At 38.6% G+C, this 26,376-nt stretch overlaps 1 protein-coding gene across 1 annotated transcript; it reads right to left on the bottom strand.

The window, feature by feature from the left end:
- Window positions 1–23,868: 23,868 nt before the first annotated feature.
- Window positions 23,869–24,398, bottom strand: LOC114882600 (transmembrane protein FAM155A-like). The gene is made up of 3 exons (XM_046289636.1): window positions 24,346–24,398; window positions 24,082–24,255; window positions 23,869–23,981 (listed from the first exon to the last, which is right to left on the bottom strand). Exons 1-3 carry the CDS (start codon window positions 24,368–24,370, stop codon window positions 23,869–23,871), a joined length of 312 nt encoding a protein of 103 aa, XP_046145592.1. The 5' UTR covers window positions 24,371–24,398.
- Between the last annotated feature and the right edge of the window lie 1,978 nt (window positions 24,399–26,376).

The raw sequence follows: 26,376 nt of genomic DNA, 5'->3' as shown, positions 1-26,376 counted from the left end.
GCGTAGCCAGCAAGTTTACCGTGGCCGAAAGAAACTTCACCCTGGCTTTGTGCGACGAAGCGTCTTCTTCTAGGTCGAGGACGTCAGAAACACCCTCCTCAGTCTCCTATTCTTGATCCTTCCCTATTTAGGTGTTTCTTCCCCGTGAATGTTCATATGGAGCCAAACGATTCACGTGAACCACCTTCGGTTTAGATTTTGGGGAGCGAAATATGCGGTAGATTAAGTCATTTAACCGGTTCATCACTTCATACGGTCCTTCCCAATCAAACTGGAGTTTAGGACATTTTCCCTTCGTTCTTCGGGGATTGTAAAACCACACCTTGTCCCCAGGAATAAAGGAAATTGGCCTTGCAAAAGAATCATACCAGGATTTTGTCTTTTCCGCACAAATTCGCATACGATGACGAACGAATTTGTGAATCTCTTCAATCTTCTTTCTGGTCTCCTCGATGTAAACAGTTTCTTCTTTATGTTCCGAGGCAATAGTTCCTCTGAGCAGATCCAAAGGCAAACGTAACTCTCGTCCCATCAGAAGCATTGAAGGACTATTTTGAGTAATTTCATGTCGAGAAGAACGATAGGCCAATAAAAACGTCGGAATCCACTCATCCCAATCCTTTTGATGTTCCGCCACAAATTGGGATAAATACTGCATCAAGGTCCGTATCAACCGTTCTACGAGTCCATCTGACTGAGGGTGCAAGGGAGTAGTTCTCGTTTTCTTTATCCCCAAAATCTTCATCAACTCTTTAAAGACAGTCGACTCAAAACTGCGACCCTGATCAGAATGAAGCTCCAACGGTACTCCATGCCGACTTATCACCTCCCTCATCAGGGCCGTGGAAATTGTCGTCGCGTGCTGGTTCGGAAGCGGAACCACCTCTGGCCACTTCGTGAAATAATCCACCACAACCAGCGCGTACTTGTTTCCAGAAGAAGACCTTGGTAAGGGACCAACAACGTCGAGCGCGATCCTCTCAAAGGGTGCCCCTACGTTGTAGACTTTCATAAGTCCTTTTCCCTTCCCCGAAGGACCTTTCTTCGCCGTACAACGATGACATCGACGACACCAATCTTCCACATCTCTTCGGTGACTAAGTCAGACAAACCGCCGTCGAACCTTGGCCAAGGTCTTACGTATTCCGAAATGTCCTCCAGAGGATGCATCGTGGCACTCTTGCAGAACCTCTTCGACTTTACTCTTCGCTGTTCAGAGTTCCGATTGTTACCAAGGATCGATCCAGAAAATTTAAACTTGAGCCCGTGTCAAGTATTATGGGGCACTCCTTTTCTGCGACGAATCCCTCGACGTAGGACAAAACATTTCCGGCAACTCTTCGTACGACGGGGGCGAACAAAGGTGAAGCCGGAGGGTGCCCCTCTACGCCGACTTCTTCCCGTTTCCCTTCTTCGTTGAAAATTCTTCTTTTCTTTTTTTTTTCGGACAATTCCGCCACATATGACCCTTCTCCTTGCAATTCCAGCATTCCATCTCCTGTCTTTCAAGCTTCCGTTTTACCGGTCTTCTCATTTCTCTCCTTCCGGAATCCCTCTCCGAAGAATAAACCGGTTTAGTAAATGTTTCTTTTTTTGTAACGGGCGCATTAGCCATTGACTCGACTGCTTCAATCTCCAGAGCCCTGATAACAGCAGCCCTGAGAGATGTGAAACCTCCGAGCCTCAGCATCCGTTTCATTTCCTCATTAGCCAGCGAGGAAACAAATTGTGAGGCAGCAAGCTTGTCTCTAATTTCTAAAGGGCATTCGCAAAAAGCGGCCTGTGCTAGCCTCTCAATCTCCGTGGCTAAATCGGAAATAGATTCCCCTTTCCGTTGTTTATAATTTTGAAACTTAACATAATTGAGGTTCTCAAAATTTTTCGTTCCATAACGGAACGCAAGGGCCGAAATTAACGCGGGAAAATCAGTCTGTTTTTCAACGGAAAGAGAAGTCAAAACACTCCGCGCCGGTCCCTCGAGTGATGTAACCAAGGCCAAGGCCTTTCTTGGCTCATCCCAACGATTCGCCCCTGCAATCGCCTCAAACTGGAGTTTAAACTCCTCCCAGTTAGTTTTACCATCAAACTTTGGTGGTTTCAGAACGTAGCCTAAATCGGAAACGTTCCGCGACACACCAGACATTTCCTGTTGAGAGACCGGAGGTGAGGGCTGGGGTATCGCGAGGCCAGCAGAAGTGGAAGGACTAACAAGAAGGGCTTCGCGATCCCCATCACGGACTGCCGTGGCCGAAAACTTTTCTAAAAATAGTTGGAAATTGGACGATAGCACCTGATAATTGTTCTCCATCGCTGTCATCCGCTCTTCCAGCAGCTTCTGGATCGCTGAAGAAGCCGTTCTCTCCTCTTGCTGTTTCTCTTCCGCGCGAGAGCGCTCCTTTTCCCATCGAGAGTTAAATGCGCGCTGCTGCTCCCTAAACTGCGTCGAGATGCTCCTCTGCAAGCCCTCGAAAAGCGTCTCCAAAGTCTCCGGAGAACCCTGGTCCCCGGCTGAAGATCGAGTTCTTATCGTCCTACCGACTGCGCCAATGTTGCGCCGGGGAGTGGAGCTCGCGCTTTCCATAGTTAAATGAATACACCAGGAGCAAACTAGACTGTCTATATTTCAGTTACACAATTGGTTTTGCAATAGATCCGTACAGTTCGGCTTCCCGATACAATCTGATATTCAAAAGAAGCGCGGTTGTCTAAGAAACTTCAAGCATCCGGTGACGTGTTTCCGCTCGAAACAAGGGATAGCTTCACGTTATGATTCGACGACAGCTTCGGACGGGGCAGTCGATGGCTCTTTCGATATATCAAGAAGCAGTCGATGCGTCGAAAGAGCGGGAACTTCTCACCGTCGCAACAATATATATATACTGCAGGCATGTTTCTGAAATATTCACAACATACATTTCGCACAGATTCTTTTACTTTTTTCATGTACTCTTTAATTGCCATTAATAAAGTTATCAAAATCATACTTACAATTGTTATCAGATTCTCCCATGGTTTTTTTTTTCAAAATTTACTAACTGTTATGTTCTGAAACAAAAAACATTTGTTGAGTAATGTTTGGAAAAAAAAGTAAAAATATATAAGCAACAACAGTTACATTAATATTATTAAATGACTAGAGGTAGAATGTTATCGATTACAGTGAAATATTGTTTATATTGTATAGAACGAAAGTCACACGAACGGCGACAAGACCGTGTATATCGAAACACATCTATACTTTTTAAAGTGTATCAAGATAACTAACACTCAATATGTACTTCTTGTATAGTTTTATTATTATATTCACTGAATACGAACACGGAAACTATTTTTCATTAGTGACGAAAATTTTTGATTGTTTGAATTGCGAAATATGTAATAAATAAATACAATCAACTACGTATGTTTAAACATCGACAAAAGCGATGAAAATGACAATCGAAATGTATCAGTACTCAAATAATATTTTTTTATAAATTAAAGTTGTAGAAGAAATTCTAATTAGTTTTATTTTAAAATCAAGTTGTAGAAGAAATTATAATTATATGAATGTGCGATTTCATACCAGGTTCACTGTCGACCAGTACAAATTAATAAAATTATTCGTTTGTTCCCCCATTTAACTTCGTACATTGTTTAACACCCGAACAACGGTTCTAATAGCAATAAATGTTTCCTACATTCGTATTCAGGGCACATTCAACCGATAAAAAAAGCAATATTGAATATTATTGATAATGGTAATAAAAGAAAGGAAATATCTAATCATATTTGTTAACATATTTGTATTACTTTTTTATTCATTATAATATTTGTAATAAATATTTGTTAACAATTCAAAATCTAAAGTTAAATAATGAAAATAATAATAAGTTATTCTTTGATGTAATAAAACTAGGTATTTTTTGTTGAAAGTGACTATAATAATACAGCAACTAAATGAACCGTACCACCAGCCATTAAGAAATATTAATATACATAATTAGATACAACGTAGACGGAAATGAAATATTGCACGTATCGTACTTACCACTTGATCGAATCGCTGTTCGTATGAAACTGAGCAGGAATCTGTGACTTCCAAAGGAAGAGAATTGGTGGGGCACATTCCAGGATCGCACATATTATTCTCTATGTTTACATTCCTTTCGGTATGTGCGTAGTAGTTTATATTGACCGTAAATATTCGTAAATATTCTATTTGCCAGAAATGCGCAAAAACTAAACGGCGTATAGTCAATGATAGAAATATTCATACCCTCTTAATGTTGAATAGTATTCGGCTCGAAGAATAATGTAGTAATTATAAAATTGTACACTGGGCATTAAACAATATTCATTTGAACCCCATGAAGAATTGTTGGCAATATTGTAAAGTATAATGTACTTGAAAAAAAAACCTGTAAACAAAAAAATTAGCTTCGCGAAGCAAATAGGAGAACGTGAGATATATAAAATCATAACGATATGAATATACGAATCAGTGCCAAGATGCATAAAAAGACGCGTGGAAATGTAATTGAATATTAAGTAATGCAAATTTTGATAAAATTGCAAGTATTTGTGAATATATGTTATATTAGATCCACTTAACATTGCCGTGAGCTTTGTACGTATATCGCATTGAGCTATTTTCAACTTATCGCACAATGTAACGGAAATCTACTATAACTTAGCCCATTATTGCGATCGACCTCACAATATAAACATACATAGGTACAGCCCATAGACAGATCGCGTAGTCAGTTGAAACGAAAACCTGGCAACGTTAGGTGTTCAATTGATTGATACCTACGGTAATAATTAATTGAATATTTTCAAAAGTGCTGCAAAGGGAGCCGTTTCAACTTGTATTACTTTATTATATTTTTTATATAATCCAGAACCAACCGCGTCTGCTTGAAGCGACCAAAAAGTGTTTGTAAGAACAAACCAAACGCGTCTGCGTGGAGCGACCAAAAATTGTTTGTAAGAACATACCAAACGCGTCTGCGTAGAGCGACCAAAAATTGTTTGTAAGAACAAACCAAACGCGTCTGCGTGGAGCGACCAAAAATTGTTTGTAAGAACAAACCAAACGCGTCTGCGTAGAGCGACCAAAAATTGTTTGTAAGAACAAACCAAACGCGTCTGCGTAGAGCGACCAAAAATTGTTTGTAAGAACAAACCAAACGCGTCTGCGTGGAGCGACCAATAATTGTTTGTAAAAACAAAACAACCGCGTCTGCGTGGAGCGACCAATAATTATTTGTAAAAACAAAACAACCGCGTCTGCGTGGAGCGACCAATAATTGTTTGTAATAAAAACAAAACAACCGCGTCTGCGTAGAGCGACCAACAAGTGTTATTAAAAAGTGAAACAACCGCGTCTGCGTAGAGCGACCAATAATTGTGTGTAAAAACAGAACAACCGCGTCTGCGTGGAGCGACCAATAATTGTTTATAAAAACAAAACAACCGCGTCTGCGTGGAGCGACCAATAATTGTTTGTAAAAACAAAACAACCGCGTCTGCTTGGAGCAATGGGTAGACCTACAAAAAATGCATCCCGTATGAGGAAGTCTCGTGCGAACGAATCTAACGAAGTCACGCAATTACGTCTTTCTAAAGAACGTGAAAGAAACGCAAAGACACGGCGTGAAGAAACTATCGACGATCGCCGTTCGCGATTGTCTGTAAAACGAAAATACGCTAGTTCGAAAGTATCGCGCGAAACGATTGACGAAAGAGAACGTCGGCTAAGCAGAATTTATAATCGTTTAAAAAACGAATCTGCGGAGGAACGATCACGTCGTATCGAATTAATCCGCAGGCGTTTAAAAAATGAATCTGCGGAGGAACGATCACGTCGTATCGAATTAATCCGCAGGCGTTTAAAAAATGAATCTGCGGAGGAACGATCACGTCGTATCGCATTAATCCGCAGGCGTTTAGCGAACGAATCTGCGGAGGAACGATCACACCGTTTCGCATTAATCCGACGGCGTTTGGCGAACGAATCTGCAGCGGAACGATCACGCCGTTTCCGATTAATCCGCAGACGTTTAGCGAACGAATCTGCCGCGGAACGATCACGCCGTTTCCGATTAATCCACAGACGTTTAGCGAACGAATCTCATGCGGAACGATTACGTCGTATCGGATTAATCCGCTACCGTTTAGCGAACGAATCCAATGAGGAACGTACGCAACGTCTAATGGTTATAAGAAATCGTATGCGAAAAGTACTACTAAGCGAACGTGTGGAATGAAGGAATACACGTTTAAGAAATATGCGTGAACTAGCTAAGAAACGGAGAAAAGAACGTCTCCTTCAGGAAGACTACTTTAAATCGGCTATTAATATTTTTGCTAATGTACCGTGTGCTGTGTGTTACAAGACTTTATATCCGCAGCAGCGTTATGCTTTACACACACAGCCTTTCTCTAGTCTAATTCCTGCAAATCTATTGGAATCAGAGAAGATAACAACATGTTCTCGTTGCCTAAATCATCTTAAAAAACATAAAGTTCCATCACAGGCATTCTGGAATAAAATGGAACTCATGCCTGTACCTATGGAGATAACAGATTTATCGGAAATCGAAAAACAAATGTTGTGCAGAATAGTACCGTTTCTTAAAATCATGAAAATTCAGAATCGCTTCAGTCAGGATTGGTGCAAAGGTCAGGTAGTCCTATTTGCCCGCGATGTGTTCGAAGTAGCCGAGCAACTTCCACTTAGATTGAACGAAACCGGCGTAATGATTGTAGTGGAAAGCCTCGAAAATTTGGAGCGACAAAAACAGTTTGAAATAGACGTTGGCAAACTTCGTGTTGCTTTACAATGGCTATTACAAAATAATGCTTTATACAAAGATGTACGACCATGTTTTTCTGATATTACCAATAATATTTCGGAAATAGCTGATGTTGTTGAAGAGTAAGTATTGTATTGTAAGAAACAGAAAGGAAGTTGCAGAAAGAAATAAGGAATCAAACAGTAGATTTACGAATGTTCGACAGAATGTAACTATTTTACGAGGGTCGTGCCATCAAGCTAGCGATCGGTTCAGTATTGAATCTCGCGGTAAGCAATGTACTGGCATAGCTGCAGTTGCTTGTGTTGCGTTTCATTTGCTCGACCCTCGTACGTGGTGTACCAGTGATGTTGATTATGTACTTTTAGTAGGAGACAAATATTACCGTGATTGCATTGAAGCGCGAAGTAATCCTGACCCCAGAGAAGTCAATGTCGACTATTTAGCCGTTACCGAATTATTGCCACTCATATCATTCAATAACAACAGAATCAATATTAACATTGGGTATAAAATGGCTGTAAATGGTCATATTGATGTTGATAACGGTGATGAAGGATTTCCAAATTTAAAAAATGGTTTGATTAGGTTTTTTCAACAGTATATGTACGGAATTCTTACTGCAAATTATACATCAGTAGCCGTATCATGCAACAACCAGTCGGAGACCACCTACTATTGGTTGTTTGACTCCCATGCAAGAGGTCCAAAAGGATATAAAGCACCATTACGGGGCGCCTCATGCTGTTTGAAATTTACTACTATTGATGCTTTACAGGCCACATTGCGTCGTAATTTGTATGCGAAAGATGGCAACAGCAACGTATTAAATATCTATTCATTAACACCTATAACAATTCTATCCGGGAGGAATAGATCTCCACTGGTGGAAAGAATGCAAAATCTGTCAGTTGGAATCCGTCGAACAGAACCCGACGAAACACAAATTATATTCGAAACAAGCATGTTACGTTCGGTTGACGAAGGTGTTCCCAACATCGACAGTGTCGTCTCAGTCAGTAATACTAATAATAACGAAGACAATGACCCGATAGAACTGGCGAATATACATAGAAAAACAGCGCCTCCTTTGAACCTAGAGAGAGAGAGAAGGATGGAAGAACTGTGTTGGTTCTTTCTGTTCCCGGATGGAAAAAATGGATTTGGAGAGCATCGAGACATCCCAATAACACCACTGGATTACTTCCAAGCTCGTGTTCTTAGCAGTGACAAACGATTCCAGCGAACAGATTATTTGTTCTTCGCATTATCTGTGGTTGAATACTACCGCGCAAAAGCTAGCATTTCAGTATCATGTAAAATGCGTCAAGGGGAGCATACTCCACAGGGATTAGTAGATAATATACATCTCACGATGAGAAACATAAGAGGATCGGCATCATACTGGAAACGCTGCTGTTCGGAATTAATCGCCATGGTCCGAAGTCTTGGACCGCCCACATGGTTTGCTACGTTCTCTTGCAATGATCTGAACTGGCCAGATATGTTGAAAGCATTACTACTAGCCGATGGTCGCCCAATTACCGAAATCGAAAACCTAACTTTTGCAGATCGACTAAAGTTGGTTCAGAGATACCCTGTAGTTATCGCAAGACAATTCACGCTGCGTGTGAACGCGTTAATGCAATATTTGAGAAACTCAGATTGCCTAGGTGACGTTGTTATCGATTTTTGGCATAGAATAGAATTTCAAAACAGGGGAAGTCCACATTTGCACATGCTTCTTTGGTGTGGAAACGTACCTGATTTCCTTACCAACGAGGGCCGCCACGTTATTGAGAAAGTTGTATCTTGTTCATTGGAGGCTGAAAATCAAGGTATGAGGGACATAGTTCAAAAAGTCCAAATTCATAAACATTCTGCTACATGTTACAAAGATCGTAATAATCGTTGTTGTCGTTTCGGATTCCCCAGACCTATAAGTGAAAGAACGATGTGCTTAGGTCCAGATGACACACTTGCGAACAATGGACGTTTCTGCGTACTTAAGAGAACAGGAAATGAAACTATGGTGAACAATTACAACCCAACTCTTTTAAAGCTGTGGGAAGCAAACATGGATATTCAACCGTGCGGAAATGTCACAGCTGTCGCATATTATATCGCTAAATACGCAAGTAAATGCGAGCCGCAGGACACAGGAAATATTATTAAAGAAGCCATTTTACGCGCGAAACGCCGGAGCGGCACCGTCCGCGATCAACTATTTTTGGTATCTATGGCAATTCTATCTCAACGTATGGTTTGTGCGGCAGAATGTGCATATCGGTTATGCCATCTGCCCCTTAAAATGAGCTCGAGAAAAGCTGTATTTATAAACAGCTGTCGGCCTGAACAGAGATATAGAATTCTCCGATTCGAAGAAAATGAAACATCATTTTTCAATAACATATTCGATCGTTACGTAAAGAGACCAGACAATCTAGAGGATTTAAGCCTAGCTGAATTTGCTGTCCGATATGAAACAGTTTCAAGTGGATTGTGGACAGAAGAGGATGGAGACGCAGAACTTAGAAATGACGATGAAGAAATATCGAGGTCGAGGTTTATAAAATTAAAGGACAATACCCGAATGCGAATAAGAAAAAAACCAGCTGTACTTCGCCACCGATATTATACCTTAAACAGTGATAGAGAAGGATATTTCTATAACTTAATAGTGTGTCACATTCCATTTCGTGACGAAAGTACACTTATGACCGAAAACGAATCCTCGGAACAATGTTTTCTTCGACGACAACGCGAGTTGAAACCTATGTTCGGTAACGCATCCGTCGAACAATTTACTCACGCTGAGCAAATCATTGAAGCGGCGCTCGCCCAGGCTGTTGCTTTGAATGTTGTACACGAAGATGAAACTAATAATGAACATTTAGGAGAACCAGTCAGAATTCATGCCGACGAAACCGTTTATTATGATCAAGGTGATTTATATGAAGATCAACAGCAAGAAAAAACACGTGCAATGCCCGCAGACGTATTCCTTAATAGCATTCGAAGTCTAAATATTCAACAGAAAGACTTATTGAAATCAGTTTCCGAAGTAATTGAGAAAGATATTAAACAAAATGATGATGATGAAAATACCGAACAAATGTTGCTGTTTATTACCGGAGGAGCTGGTAGCGGTAAGTCGTTTATTTTAAAATTACTTGTTGAACATGTTAAACGCTGCTATAATCCTACAATTGATACGATGATAAAACCATCTTTCATTGAAGTAGCTTCTTTGACTGGCGTCGCCGCCCGTCAAATATTCGGAAAAACTTTGCATTCCTTGTTCTCGTTACCTATTGAAAAAGGTACTGCAATGACCTATCGACGACTAACAGGACAAAGGCTCGAACAGGAGAGACGAAAGTGGCGTCATACAAAGTGGTTGATTATCGACGAGATATCAATGGTGTCCTATGAGAATTTGCGAATAATTCATTTAAGATTGCAAGAATTCAAAACAAATGATAAACTATTTGGTGGCGTAAATGTTCTTCTCTTTGGCGATATCATGCAGTTGCCACCAGTAAAAGGACACTGGTGTTTTGTACAGCCACATTGGTGTACTGCAGAAATTAATTTATGGCACCAATTTTCATTCTGCGAACTGACCATTAATATGCGACAAAGAGATGACGTTGAATTTATCGATTTATTGAATAACCTTCGGTTTGGAGAAGTGACAACTTCTCAACTGGAAATACTATGCGAACGAAGAAGAATTCCCCTAACCGGAGAGTTCGAGGATGGTGCAGCAGTAAGAATATTCCCAACGATAAAATTAGTGGATGAATATAATTCAAAAATGACTGATGAATTAGCAAAATCACATCGAATGTACATCATTGATTCAATAGACGAGTCCCGTGAGGCAGCTACATATGGAAAAAGGCCGCCAGCAAATGTCATACCTGCAAATGTAAATAATTGTGGCGGACTATTACATACAATAACGTTAACTGAAGGATCTCGAATCATGCTGCGACGAAATATATCAATTTCTGATGGTTTGATAAACGGCGCAATGGGAATAGTAAAGAAATTTACATGGCCGGCACTTCGAAGAGATCAACTGGAACAGGGAGAGTTGCCAGACTCAGTACTTATAAAATTTGACGATGAGTCGATTGGAAATAGATTCAAAGATACCGACGGTTACATTCCAATATCTCCAGTTGTAGCAACGTTTCAAGCGACGAAAGGTTATGGAGACGTCGAGCGCAGAATGTTACCACTTATTCTAAGTTGGGCAGTAACGGTGCACAAATTACAAGGGACTACATTAAACAAAGCAGTAATTGATCTTGGGAAAAAGAATTTTGCAAAAGGCCAAATTTACGTTGCACTTAGTCGTGTTAAAAGCTTGGGTGGTCTAGTTTTATCTGATTTAGCACCAAACAAAGTCCTTGTTAAACCTCATGATGAGAGAGCACTCGCAGAAATGCAAAGATTACGACAGTTACTTTTGCAAAGAAAAAGTCCAAATCGGCTGCCACCTTCCGATACGTGAAGAAGAAAGCCAAGCCATTTTATTATTTTTTTTTATTTATTATTATATTTATTAGCAACCAATTGCAATAAAAACCGTTCGGAATGAAAAAATGCAAAATGTTTTTATAACGGGACCAATCGGAAGACATATCCTACAAGACGCAAAAGATTTCATTCCGATTGGTCCATCCGTCTCGGAGTAATCAGCGAACGTACTTTTAGAAAAAAAAATCGATAGGAATAAAAAAATGCAAAATATTTTTTTAACGGGACCAATGGGGAATTGTACTGTACAAGATGCAAAAAGTTTCATTCCGATTGGTCCATCCGCCTCGGAGTAATCGGTGAACATAAACTGCACGTACATGAAATAGCACGTTTTTTTGCAATAAAAAGCGTTCGGAATGAAAAAATGCAAAATGTTTTTTCAACGGGACCAATCGGAAGACATATCCTACAAGATGCAAAAGGTTTCGTTCCGATTGGTCCATCCGTCTCGGCGTAATCGGTGAACAAAGCCAGAAAAAAAAAAAAAAAAAAAATATACTCATCGAATTGAGTATCCTCCTCCTTTTCGAAGTCGGATAAAAAAACTATTGAATCTAATACAAAACTGAAAACTATTGAATTGAACTATTGAATGACTATTGAATTTCTGATAATACTGATAGATATGATCTGATAATTAGTTGAATTTGAAAATAAGCGGTTGTAATTCACAAGGGTAAAGATGCTTAACCTATTGTATAATTATGACTATTGTTGAACCGAAAATCGTGTTATATGTATATTTACAGCCTTTGATTAGAATTGAGATCGCTTTCATAAGTTGTAACGTGTATAAAAATCTGTATCTTTCACTATCAAACGGTTATCTCGACAATTTAGAAATTAGGAAAAATAGCGGGTTCAATTCGCGAGGGTGCGACCTGAATGAAGACACTCTTATAACCCGAAGGCTTTACAGGTCGTCCCTCGTTTATACATCGTCGTCGAGAGAATCGTTTCAAGAAAAACTGCGATTCGGTAAATACGGAAAATTATATATTTTTATCGGTACCTGAGTATGGGAAACGAGACGATCTAAAATGAAGAGACTCTTATAACCCGTAGGCTTAATAGATCGCCCGTTTTGCCTTGTCGAAAATGAATCACAATGCCGTGCTCGACGAATTAGTAATTGACAGGCTTACCGTGAAAATGTAGAATATATATATATGATAGATAAATCGCTTGAAATATCGCTATGAGGTCGCTGAATAATCGCTGTTAAATCTGGAACACCAAGAGAGATGATGAGGAAGCTGTCGCACTAACACTTGTCGCGCGCCCGATTGCCCTTTATTGCGTATCAAAATTTAATTAAGACGAACACAAGACGGTTACGATTTTGAAAAAAATAGAATAATTAAACGCGATTGAATTTAATACGAAGATTACGCGATCAACGAATTAAAAGAAAGAGAAAAAGATAGAGGTTTAATAGTATGAAAGCTTAACGTGCGCGTCTCTGAGTCCTTGCAATGTATTCGGAATTTGCACCCTCGCGACACTCTGCCTACGGATAGGACTTGCCGCGCAGTTAAATTACGCGAAGTACAAATACAACTCTATCTCTTAACGCACGGGCTCCCGTCACGACTTACTCGATTGTTCGACGAAGAGTGGTCGGAATCGACCGCGATCCTGGCCGGAAGGGCCCGTCGCGTGGATGATGTCCTGCGTGGGGACATTCCAACAAATCGCGCGCGTCGCTATTGGTCGAAGACGCGTGCTAGCTAAATTCCTCTAGACTATGTTCTTTCTCTCTCTCTTGGTGTTCCATCTCTGTCTAACGGCTTTTCGGTGTTTGTTCGCCGTAGATTTTTCTGGAATATTCCATTTCTCGCTTTCGATATCAGATATAGCGAATATTAGCAATTATTTAAATCTGAATTGATGTTTAAACCAGAACCAATCAACAATGAAACAAAGAATTATGAATAAAATTTATATCCATCATACCATTATGTATTAATAGTTGATCGATAGGCAATCGCACGATTTAGACTAGCAGTCGACGTAGATGATTAACATTATCGGCAGTTGTTTGTTCATAAATCGCAACGCGAGTTTCGCCGGCGCGCATGTTGTAAACATTCGAAGCTTGGATGAAATTCTCGATTAGCTAACATATTCCTTGATTATTAAATCGAATATAAGTTATTTCATTAGCAGCGTAGCTAGTTCTAGAACGTTCTCGCTATTTGAAAATTACCGTTGGGTCTTGGTTTCAGGCAAATTCTCGGAATTCGATACAAAGACTTTTATTGCCCCGTTCGACCCTTCGCCCCTAAACAGTCGTCGAACGCTTGCTAACGCTTGACTGCGAGGGTTCTCATTCCTCGTTCATTTATCAACCAAATATTCAAATAGATAGACTAATCCGCGCTTCCATTCCAGCACTCATCTCACGCATACGATCGAATTAGGGGCCGACTGGCGCCCACGCGTGGAAAAGAGAAAAGATTCGGTTGAAATTCGAATGGTAAATTGATCTTTACGCTTTTGCGCAGTTAACCTGAGGAGACCCCTATAATGCGAAGCACTGGCTAACTGCACAGCGAACGCTGTTTATGATACCTCTCCTCTGTCTAACCCGAGTTTTTGTGTAGTTCGAAATCTGTTACTACGCAGTTGAGCACGACGATAGTTTCAAGGAGGGGTAATAATTAGGGAAAAGAATTGAGAAATATAAAGAGAATAAAGGATAGAAAAGACAAAATAGAATAATTATACACTCAAACTCTTCCCTGTGCCTTTCCCACATGAAGAAGTCTCTTATAACCCGAAGGCTTGATGGGAAAACACAGAGTCGAGGAGAAAATTGAAAGAGATGAAGTAGTAATTCGCCCTCCCCACGTCCCTTACATGAGGAAACTCCTATAACCCGAAGGCTTGATAAGGAAACGTGAGGCGGACAAATTTGTAAAATTTTCCAGACGTAACACTATATTATAAGATAAATTATCAGATACAAAATAAAATTTAAATTTAAATTAAATAAAAATTTAAATGAATAAAGAAGGTTTTAACTTGCTCGGCACCGAACTGTTGCTTGTTTCAAGGCAGAAGCAGGTGTGCTATTAGGCTTGACTTTGTTCTAGAAATAGGACGGGTGGCAACATGTAATAAAACAATCGGCAAAACAGTGCCGTTATTTTGTGAACAAATATAGCATGCCCTCTCATTCTTGCACTATTTCGCAGCTATGTGAACCTGGCACCCGACTTTCAAAAAATTAACTTTTTTTTTCATAAAACGGTAGTATATCGTTTGTAGTTGATTGTAGTGAAAAAAGTTTCGTTTGTAGTTGAATAGTTTAAAAGTTATGAGCAATTGTTTATCCGCACAAGAGGTAACTTCGTCAATTTTCAAGATTTTTGAAATCCGTCTTTTCCATCTGACAGGGAATCGTTTGTAGTTGTTTGTAGTGAAAAGAGTTTCGTTTGTAGTTGAATAGTTTAAAAATTACAGCCGATTGTTTATACTCCGAAGAGGTAACTTTCTCAATTTTTAATATTCTTCAAATCTGTTTGTTCCATGTGATAGGGAATCGTTTGTAGTTGTTTGTAGTGAAAAGAGTTTCGTTTGTAGTTGAATAGTTTAAAAGTTATACGTGATTGTTTATACCCATCAGCCAACCCCGTTAACTTCAACTACAAACGAAACTTTTTTCACTACAAACAACTACAAACGATTCCCTATCACATGGAAAAAACAGATTTGAAAAATATTAAAAATTGAGAAAGTTACCTCTTTGGAGTATAAACAATCGGCTGTAATTTTTAAACTATTCAACTACAAACGAAACTTTTTTCACTACAAATAACTACAAACGATTCCCTATCAGATGGAAAAGAAAGATTTGAAAAATATTAAAAATTGACGAAGCTGGCTGATGGGTATAAACAATCACCTATAACTTTTAAACTATTCAACTACAAACGAACATATTTGTACTACAATCAACTCCAAACGATATACTACCGTTTTATGAAAAAAAAGTTAATTTTTTAAAAGTCGGGTGCCAAGTTAGGGTTATATTAAATTTTACGGTCACGTTAATGCAAAATAGGTTTTATACATATATTGTTGAATAAGGTAAATGAACCAATCAGAGTATGGGTAGAAACAATATGGCGTGTCGTACTAACCTGTCCAACTTCACTAAATATGTACATTTTTATATAATTGTATTTTTTAAACCATTGGTTTCCTTAAACTTTTTATTTGTATTTTTGGATATTTCAGATTGAAAACTAAGGTTTGATATTTTTGAACCATTAATTTTTGGTCCACCAAAACGAAGTTTTATCTTAATAAAATATAATTTTGAAGTCTAAGATTTAAATATATTATAATTTATTATTGTTGGATAGCCATACTGATGGGTTTTATTATAGCAATACTTTATTTAAGATTAAATATATAATAAAGGAACAAAAGATATATCTTTTAATCTCGCATGTTAATATAACGTCTGAAAGAAAAAAAAAGCAAGAAAGCGGGAAAGACGCCCGCACCAGCGCCCTCCAACCGGAAGGACGCATCACGGAAGAAGGTTCGCGAATTATCTGACAAAACATTTCAAATGCACAATAGAGATAAATGATAAGAAATACATAAAAGACTGTTTCCAGCAAAACAAGTATTGGCATAGTTACGGTTTTATAATGTATGTGTATGTCAAGAATTAAATTAAGATGTTTGTTCGATCAAGGTTCTGGGGTAAGTGCCATGCCGTTCCTCATGGTCCTCCTACCAGAAGATGCAAGATCTTCCCCACTCCGTGGCCAGATCCTTTTAGAATCTAGATCAACCTTATCTTTTGACACGCGCCATGCAGCACCATGATTTCGGGTCATCGGCCACACGCGCGTTCCTTCGAGAATCGGCGATCGAACTCTCTATCGCCGTTCCATAAACAAAACATCCGCGACTCTTAGAATTCGTCGCACCTCAAGTATCAACTACCGCCGGCCCAAGTCCGATGACAGACATATGGCTCGGGGTATCGATAGCCTAAAGAATCCTAAGAAATCCTTGAAACCCAGGTCAAAGCCCAAAATGCATTGACCCTGCCATGTGTCAACCCTTGAACACGTGCTGACGCTAACATTATTGAACATTGAAGTTAATATTTTGTTTTCAGCCAATTCCTTTTTATAACACTTTTTAACCTGTTAGGCATCGAATGTACTAAATTTTTCGTTATTTCTGAACCGATTTTATTCCATTCTGTTAAAAATGCATCTTTTGATTGCTGTTTCGTCAGAATAGGGTATTTTCGTGTTCTTCTCTCTAGTTCATTGCAAATGTGCTCCACCGGATTTAAATACGGAGATTGAGGACGGGTTAGTAATATATGGGGTGCGTTAAAAACGATCCATTGGCGGACAAGTAAGCACTGTGTTCAGGGTCATTATTATGTTGGAAATAGTAATTTTCTCCAAGATTTAATTTTTCTACGCATTTTTTCCAATTTTGCTTTAGGATACTTGAATATACATACTTATTCATTATACTGTCTATGAAAACAAGTTCTCCAACTCCACAGGAACGCATACATCCCCGTACCAATACGTTACCGCCCCGTGTTTAACAGTTGGTACAATGTTATTTGAATTCAACTCAGTGTTCCCATATTTTCGTTGGCCATCAGATCGAAAAATCAGGAATTTACTTTCATCAGAGAAAAGTATTGAATCCCAAAATTATAAATTTTCGTATAAATATATTTTGGCGAAACTTCGGAAAACCGTTATGCTCCGATTCGGGCAAAATTTTGCAAATAAGCTCGATTTTGCGAAAGGAAACATCTGTGAAAATGGTTTTTGGCGACCTGAAAATTTTTTTTTACCATTTTGATGTCATTTCCTACCTTGCCGACACAACGCATTGTAATGGGGCGAACTGTTCCCAGCACATATGTAATTCGCACCTTCGAACATCCGGAATACACACTGCAAACAACATTTCTATGTAGACAGTATATGTATACAGAAACAGGTAAGGTATGGAATGACATCAAAGAGGTCTTATAAGAAAAAATTTTTCGAGTCGCCAAAAACCATTCTCACAGTTGTTACCTTTCTTAAAAAGGGGCTTACATGCAAAATTTGATCTACATCAGAGCATGACGGTTTTTCGAAAAACAGCCTCTATTTTTGTAAATTCGGTAATTATTGAGATTAGGTTACACCTCACCGATTTTGATGAAATTTAAATATGTTGTAAAATTAGACATTTTGAACAACTTTTTCCTATACATATAACCGCCGCTCGGCTTTAGTTTTCGAGATATTTTCGAAAAACTGTCGAAACTAACACATTGATTTCTGGCCATCCGTGTGCGTCCGTGACAACGTACGCATTAGTGTGAGATCGCCGCTTTTCTACTGTTTTTGCAGGCAGCAGCACGGCGGCCGACATCAATATATGTATTACATACATATATTACGGGTGAGCTTAAAAATTAAATTTAACTAATTTTCATGATTTTGAATCCCCGTAAGTATGTCTGGTCGCTGTTAGGCGACCAGAATATCACTTTACCCTAACCTAACTTAATTCACTGATTAGGTAGATTGTGTTAGGTTAGGCTATATTAAATTCCCAGCTGCCGTCATAGCTACGATACATTGAAATCATAAATGCAGAAGTGCACAAGGTATATATTGGTCATTGGTCGCCGTGCTGTTGCCTGCAGAAACAGTAGAAAAGGGGCGATTTAGAAAACCGCCTTCAAAGATGCACGAAAGCCGAAGGTGATCATTTTCAGCATATGTTGTAAAGATCAGTGTTTATAAATATTCACATAAATAACTGCATAAAGAATCCGTAAATGTAAATTTTTGTAAATGTTTGAATTTAATTATATCATTAGAAAAAAATGTTCTCATAATTCACATAAAATTTTCTAGCCGAAATTGGAAAAAGATTTTCCTGGCCATATTCTTCTATTCCGTTTCTTGTCCTCGGCTCAGCCATAAACACACACAGAACCGTCTTGGGTCCGGCGATATGGCCCCCTGGGTCTATTCACCCGCAATAAAATAATTTTTAACAAAAAATACAACCGACTCCGAAATAAAAGTAAAAAGTATGAAATAATTTCTATTTCATTTATACAAATACCCAACAGCTATTAATAAACCCTATTTACTCCTTAAATAGTATACTATTGGTATCGGTGGACAAAATATACTAATATAGGAACGGCAGAGGTAATGAATCTTTATAACGATAAGCCAGAATCAAAGTAAAAATGTTATAAGTAAAAGTCGCGGGTAGAACGTTTGAAGTGAGTAATTTAAACAATAATCAACCCAAATCTGATTGAAAGTAGCTATAAATAGTACAAAATCGAAATTAAATAGTTAATAGGGTGGCCCTCTCGCCTCGTGCTCGGAGCGTTCGGCCTAGACGCGAGCTTTCAGGACGAGTCAAAGGAACCAAAGCCGACACTAGGTGCACACGGGTAGCCCTCGCGAGAGTGTACAGTGAGTTGCAATGAACTTGTCGCAGTGAAGTTGGCTCCAGATTTACTGACACATTCACGATCGACTCACCGACGCGGCGCGAATGTGTCAGTAAATCTGGAGCCAACTTCACTGCGACAAGTTCAATGCAACTCAATGTACACTCAGTCCCATCAAAGTTGTCGCAGTAAAGTTTGCGCGCTAACGCCGCCGTGGCGTGAATGCGTTCACGGTGCTCTCGGATCTCGGGTCTCGGGACTATCCGTCTCGGGAGATCTCGCGTTCGAATCGCCTCGGCGAGCGTGTACTGCCGGCATTAGATGATACAATTCCAGTTCTCTCGCACAAACACCGGATAACGTCCATATAACGCATATCCGGGTTTGTACTTTTCAGATCTTTGTGCAGGTTCACTATAATCTGTCTTTGACCAGCTTGGACAATCTAAAAAACGATAATGCAAAGTACGAATTGCAAAATGTTCACCAAATATGAAAACAGAAATAGTACATACATATTTAGTTGACGAAATTTCCGAATACCACATTGTGGGTCTTAACTTTCGAGTTTTTAAATGTCTTTTCTGTAAATACATATTGTTTTCCTTCTAAAAGGAATCTACTTGCAAAGCTTCAGCCACATCGGTGTGACAGGTTTTTGTAAATACAACTTAATATTTCACACACATATTTATTTGCACGTATTTATATGAAGCTTACTGCTTATCTTTCTCATTGCATTTCTTGCAATTACTGTTGAAGATCGCGAAATGCTGGGTTGTCCGTCCATTTCTTATAAACAACCAAATCTAAATATAACAATTTAATTCAAAGAAATTAATTTAAACTATACTACAATAATAATAAATACTATATTATAAGATAAATTATAAGATACAAAATACAAACGAAACACTTTAAATTAATAAAGAAGTAACTTGCTCGGCACCGAACTGTTGCTTATTTCGAGGCAGAAACAGGTAAATATGTGTAAGAACCCCGAACCTTCGGGAACCTTCGACCACGTGTCGGACAATGAATAGAATAAAAGTCTATATGTAATGATTTAACACAAATAAAGTCTTTATTTTGGCACACCAGGCCACCAATTTAATTAAACAATAGAAACTGTCTTTTCCCGAGATAGAGCTTTCCTTCGCTCGTATCGTTAACACTTCTCGATTTGATTAATAACTCGGACAGTCCTTCGATCGTAGCAACGGCAGTCCTTCGCCTTCATAGCCTCGATTACTAATGGCATCGTTGTCGCAATTTCGCATACGCGTTAGAATCGCTCGGGAGGGGGCAACCCGCGTTTGCTGCTACCTTCGCGCTTACATATGCTATTAGGCTTGACTTTGTTCTCGAAATGGGACGGGTAGCAAGTAATCGGCCGAACAGCGATGTTATTTTCTGAACAAGGATAGAATATAGCATGCCCTCTCATTCTTGCACTATTTCACTTATTTCGAAGCAGAAACCACTTGCTTATTTCGAGGCAATCCTGTAATAGCTTTGATAATAATCTTCGTCGATAGATTACCGTCCTAATGCTGCAGCCAGCCAAAATCTCAGTTCACTTGTTTTTTAGAAACGATTAAAAGTCACCTTCACATTTCCGATCTCTAAGACGGATGTGACGTAGGTTTACGTGTAACATATAAGGAAAATATATGTCATCGTAATTATCTAATAATTATATTGTATTTTCATGTACCTACCTTTTGTATTCTCTTATTTTATACAGCTCCGTAGTATTTGCCTAAATACTTATCACAGACTTTAAGTTACTAATATTACATTTTACTTATTAGACCTCACAATGGATCGAAAAGAAGAAAAGAAAACTAGCGTGGAATTTATATTATTGCAGAAACATAATTCGACCATTGTAATAATTATTCGTAAAAATAAAACAAAAAACGAAAATAAAAAATAAATTTAGGCAGAACTTTCGAAAACGTCCATGTTCCGAATTAATGGAAATTTTGAAAATAGGTTCTTTTCGGATAGACAGGAAGTTTATGAGTAGGATTTCTAACTGCTGGGGGGTGGATACATGGTTTCTTCATATATATTTGCCCACTTTTTTTATCTTCGTAAGACGGAAAATAAGGAAATAACAAAGAACCTTATGCGCCTGACGTATGATGGATTCTTCCACACTTGGTGTTTGGCAGCACCACATACACCAGGCGCGAGACGTAACGAACCTGTGCAAAATTCAATGTAAAAAAGAATGGTGCCTTATTTTCCATTCTGGTTGTTCAACTTAAGATCTTCTCATATAAGAACAAATAACCGATTCCCGTAAACCCCTTAATAGGAGGCCCATTTTTGCCGATAATGTCACCTCGCTGCATTACCCGTGTCTACCACCTTAAAGGAATGGATTTGAAAAGAAATTTTAGACAATAATAAAATTGCTAAAAAACATTTTATTACACAAAAGAATACTTTGCGCTGAACAAAAATCGTAATTCACAAATTTCTGATCACCCGATATACCGCCTGTCCAGCGTGGCTTACGACATACAGCCGTGCGGCGCACAGTGGGGCGACCATATACGAATGTTGGACATTGGTAGAATAAAGTATGAAGTAAATGTAATTCGTTAAATATTTTATACTAATTGTTCATCAAACATAAGCGTCTATATATTGATGCTTATTTTCGACATTTTTATACTTATATTATTGTTTAAAGTAAATAATTATTCATTACCGTTTACGGATCCAAATCCACTTCTTGTTCGAGAAGTTGTTTTGCTTCTGGTTACGTTTCTCTGTATAGTGTAGTTAGTGTAGGCCTCAGATGTGAAATTATTGGATCGGAATTAATTAATAAATTGTTCAAAATATCCCGGTTATTGTCAATTCTCGACATCTTTCTTGAGTGTAATTCTCTGTATGAGCGGAAAAGTTTGTGGTTTGCTTCTTGTGCATCTTCTGCTAATTGTCCTATTGGTACTATTGCATTTCTTATAATATCTGGTCCGTGAATTAAAAGTTTGTGCACTGTGACAGGCATATAATACCAATTATACAGGGTGTCTCATTTTAATCTCTACACTCATACTCTGTTCGAAGAGGGACATGCAATGGTGGACACTGTTTGTTTCTACATGGTGGCGCCTCCGAGATTTGAAGGTGACCTTTGTTTTTTTTAATGGAAATGTGTTTTTTTTTATGTTAGACACATAGCTTAGCTCAAGATGAACCATTGATTTACAATATGCTGACCTTGAAATGTCATTCAAGGTCATTTCAATGGCTTGAAGTTTTCTTGCACTCCGCGAACAGAAAATGTTTCTTATCTTCTAAATTCAAAAGGATGACCTTGAACATTAATGCAACACTGGATTCTATTCCTAAATGACAGTTCCACTTGTTCTAAAGTTGGTCTGGTAATTTGTCTGCAAGCATCTACTATTCGAGTGTAAAGATTAAAATGAGACACCCTGTATAGTGAGCATCATTGCATTTAATTTTCTTCTTAGTGACGAAATGAAATTCTTCCTCGGTACATGTCCTAAATATCTCGGTCCTTCTTCTTTTTTGGCGTTCGATAATTGTTGAAAAGGCTTAAGTTGTGATGGAGACAGTGCAGCAGAAGTCACTACAGAGTTTGTAGAGGATCTTAACTGACGAACTAAAGACATTCTTTTCGGAAGAGTGAAATCCAAATTTAACCACTCTTCATTTTTTGTCAGAAACCGATCCATTTGTCGACCAGCGGAAGACCATCTTGACACCAAATTATTACTGAATTTCCTTAACTTTTCACGCATCTCAAACTGTTCCGAATTAGATATGTCACGTCCGAATGCAACAATCCATTTGTCCAAAACAATATCGTAACTCCTGAAAGGAATATTATTATCTCTAAATACTGAGAATATACCACGATTTGATTCCATACATATTCATATTGAGTGGCTATGTGAACCTGGCACCCGACATTCAAAACATTAACTTTTTTTTCGGAAAATGGTAGTATATCGTTTGTAGTTGATTGTAGTAAAAATCTTTTCGTTTGTAGTTGGATCAATTAATGAATAAACAAAATTGAAAAATTGACCCGCACCCGACATTGAGATATTTCAAATCGGTTTTTCCATGTGATAGAGAATCGTTTGTAGTTGATTGTAGTAAAAAAGTTTCGTTTGTAGTTGAATAGTTTAAAAGTTATGAGCAATTGTTTAACCGGGTAAGAGGTAACTTCGTCAATTTTCAAGATTTTTGAAATCGGTCTTTTCCATGTGATATATATTTCAAATTCTTATTATAGGCTCACATAAAAGCGATGAAAAATTGCCTTTTACTATTTTTTTTCACGACTTCAACAAATTGTAATTTTTTTAAACGACAAAAACACATATCTTAATAAATAAATTTGTATAACTTCTCAATAAAAAAAAACCTCAAGTTATTTGGTCCAATTTTAAATGAGGTATTCTGTTTGAAACGTTGACTAGACACTTTGTATTACACTTATTAATATTTTTAAAATCCGGTTTTTCCATGTGATAGAGAGTCGTTTGTAGTTGTTTGTAGTGATTTTCCTTTCGTTTGTAGTTGAATAGTTTAGAAGTTACAGTCGATTGTTTATACTCCGAAGAGGCAACTTCGTCAATTTTTCATGTTTTTAAAATCCGTTTTTTCCATGGGATACACATAACATTTAAATTTACAAATGTTATATTTTAAATTTTCGTTACAGGTTGAAATAAAAAAATAAAAAAATTGCCTTTTACTATTTCTTTCCCGATTTCAGCAAATTTTAATTTTTTAAAACGACAAAGGCATATATCTTACAATTAGTAAATTAATTTTTGTAGCTTCTCGAGAAACCTTAAGTTATTTGGTCCAGTTTTAAGCGAGGTATTCTGTTTTAAAAGGTGGACGAATACTTTTGCGGTCCACTGTATATATGAAAAGGTACCTTACATAACTAAATAAAATAAAAATACATATTAACTAAAAAGGCAAGGCAGATTATACATACTAACAATGATTGTTTTTAAAAGAATGATTTATTTACGCAAAAGAAATATAATATTTATTAGGTCGGCCCCTGCCGCCTCTTCTTCCTCCCCTCGGCCATCTCCCGCGGTAGGGGTTCCGCCTTTTCCCTGCAGCCGTTCCTCTTTCTGTAATGTAAAATTTGAACAGTTATGTATTTTAGAATTAAAGTTTTATTTATGACGCAAATTGGTTAATTATTTGTTGGATGGGATCTTTGATACTTACTGCGTTGCGCCTTCGCATCCTCCTCCTCCTCTTTTCCATCGTTGCTGAAGGAGGTAGTTGGTGGGTCCAGCCTTTGCTGCAGCCGCTCCTGCTCCTGCCGCTCCCGCTCCCGCTGCTCCTGCTGATGCTGCAGCTGCTGCTGCAATTGCAGCATCATATTCATCATTGGGTTTTCTGAAAGACAAGAGGGAAATATATATGTTACATCCATATTTTGAATCATGTAATATATTCATTTTCAATTGAAGTTGGAATTATACTTACGATTATTCGATTGTTCGTCCTGCATCTGTTTATGAAAAACGAAAGAAAAAGAAACTTTTATTAATTAAAGTAAAATAATCCGAATTTGTGAATAAAGTTCCGAAAAGCACTCACCCCCTATTTTTTTGAAAGTTAGTATTCTTACTTTTTTTTTATACGCTAATTACGAATATCATAGTCAAAAATTGGTTACTATTTGGGCATCGCAAGGCGGCCGGCAACGCTTTCACGAATAATAGCAAATTCTTTAAACAACATTATATTTGCAAATTCTTGTGACGGCGACGTGTCAACAAATTAAACATAAAGTAGCTCTAAAAAGTCTGCGTACACCGTTTAAAAGAGAAAACTCATTACAATTGGACCAAATGACTTGAGGTTTTTGAGAAGCTAATAAAAATTAATTTACTGAAATATGTGCTTTTGTCGTTTTAAAAAATTACAATTTGTTGAAATCGTGAAAGAAAAATATAGTGAACGGTGTGACCCGTTCCGTAACGTGGGTGCACTCTATACCGGGGGCGCTTTTCGCAATACAAATTTCGTTGGGCGCCAGCCACTCGCTGTGGCGATCTCAATCAAAAGGGGAAAGGGGTTTTCCGGCGTTCATACTGGATGGGGGTCGTGGCACTTACGTCCTTACAATATTTCGCGAGGAAGTACGCCAGGAGGATTGTCAGGGGAAGGGAGGTCTCGGGGCTGGGGAGGGTTCGTAGGAAGTCCGTTACGTTACGCGTAGATTGACAAAAGGGAATCTCGACATGGGGGGTCGAAAAGAGAAGGTGGTCGTTGCCGAAACTCAGAATACCGAAATACAATTTTAGGCAATCAAAAGGGCTCGCCCAAAACACCTCACATCAAACTCGCACTCTCACTTCAAAGTCGTCGCCAAACTCGCTAATCGCTTTCTTAAATCGCTTTCGCACTCTATACAAAATCTCTATATGGTAGCCTAGGGCTTAATGACAGCTCGTCGTCGCCGCCGCGACGACGAGACCGTCGTGGGATATTTTGGAGAGGGGATGGGTCTAGGAAGGGGGCCTCTTCCGGCAATGGGATGGATCGATTATCGATCTTCGATATACCGGTGATCGAGGTCGATGGGGCTGACGGACATCCTTCAATGACGGGTGGGCTGAGGTCTTCGGGCTCGGCGACAGATGGCTCTGGGTGGACGTTTGCGTAAGCCTTTGGGCAGCTTCATAGGAGTTTTTGGAAGTCCCACGTGTTCGCTGGAGGGATGGGTATCTGTCGCCAGCCTCGAAGCTCCTGTTGAGGGTGGTCCTCGGTGGGTCAGTCCGTCGCCTTCATCGGCCCGACACCGGCGGGCCCGGAGGGGGGGGGGAGGCACGAGTGTCACCACGTTACAACGGTAATATTTCAATTTTTTTATGTGAGCCTATAATGAAAATTAAAATATGTCTTTGGTAGATTCGAATAAGTTTATGTGTATGCTGAAATTTCAGCGAGATCGGTAATGCACTTAGAAATTAGAATAATTAAAATTCCGAAAATTGCGACAAACGAAAGACATGTTTTAAATTTTCATTATAGGCTCACATAAAAAAGTTGAAATATTACCCTTCACTATTTTCTTTCACGATTTCAACAAATTGTAATTTTTTAAAACGACCATAAGCACATACAGCTTCTCGAAAAACGTAAAGTTATTTAGTCCAACTGTAAATTAGGTATTCTGTTTTAACACGTTGACTGCCGCAGTGAAAATGGGCATTGTTACAAAGTTGTAATTATTAAGAATAGGAACAATTAATTTTCAAATTCAAATGTCCAGGTTTTAATTGATACTTTACATAATTGGTATAATAACAATACTATTGAAAATAATATTTTTCTATCGTTTTCTTTTAATATTAGAGTGCGTGTAATTTCCGATGCCGGTCAGCGGTAACCCCTCGGCAGTTAACGTGTAAACTGTGTGCGCACAGCTTTGGACTCGCTGTACGTTTAATGTTTTAACGCGTCGACGCCAGAAGAATTTGCAACTAATAATGTTGTTTTAAAGAATTT

Source organism: Osmia bicornis, unplaced genomic scaffold (assembly GCF_907164935.1).
Source record: "Osmia bicornis bicornis unplaced genomic scaffold, iOsmBic2.1, whole genome shotgun sequence".
Lineage (NCBI taxonomy): Eukaryota > Metazoa > Arthropoda > Insecta > Hymenoptera > Megachilidae > Osmia > Osmia bicornis.
This window is presented reverse-complemented; position numbering and strand designations above follow the sequence as displayed.

Excerpts from the sequence above, each read along its gene's own strand:
- LOC114882600 (XM_046289636.1), bottom strand. The coding sequence starts at position 24,370 with ATGCAGGACGAACAATCGAATAATC. Across the intron at positions 24,256-24,345 it reads GGACGAACAATCGAATAATC|AAAACCCAATGATGAATATG; the intron begins GTAAGTATAATT and ends CTTGTCTTTCAG. Across the intron at positions 23,982-24,081 it reads GGATGCGAAGGCGCAACGCA|AAAGAGGAACGGCTGCAGGG; the intron begins GTAAGTATCAAA and ends TTTACATTACAG.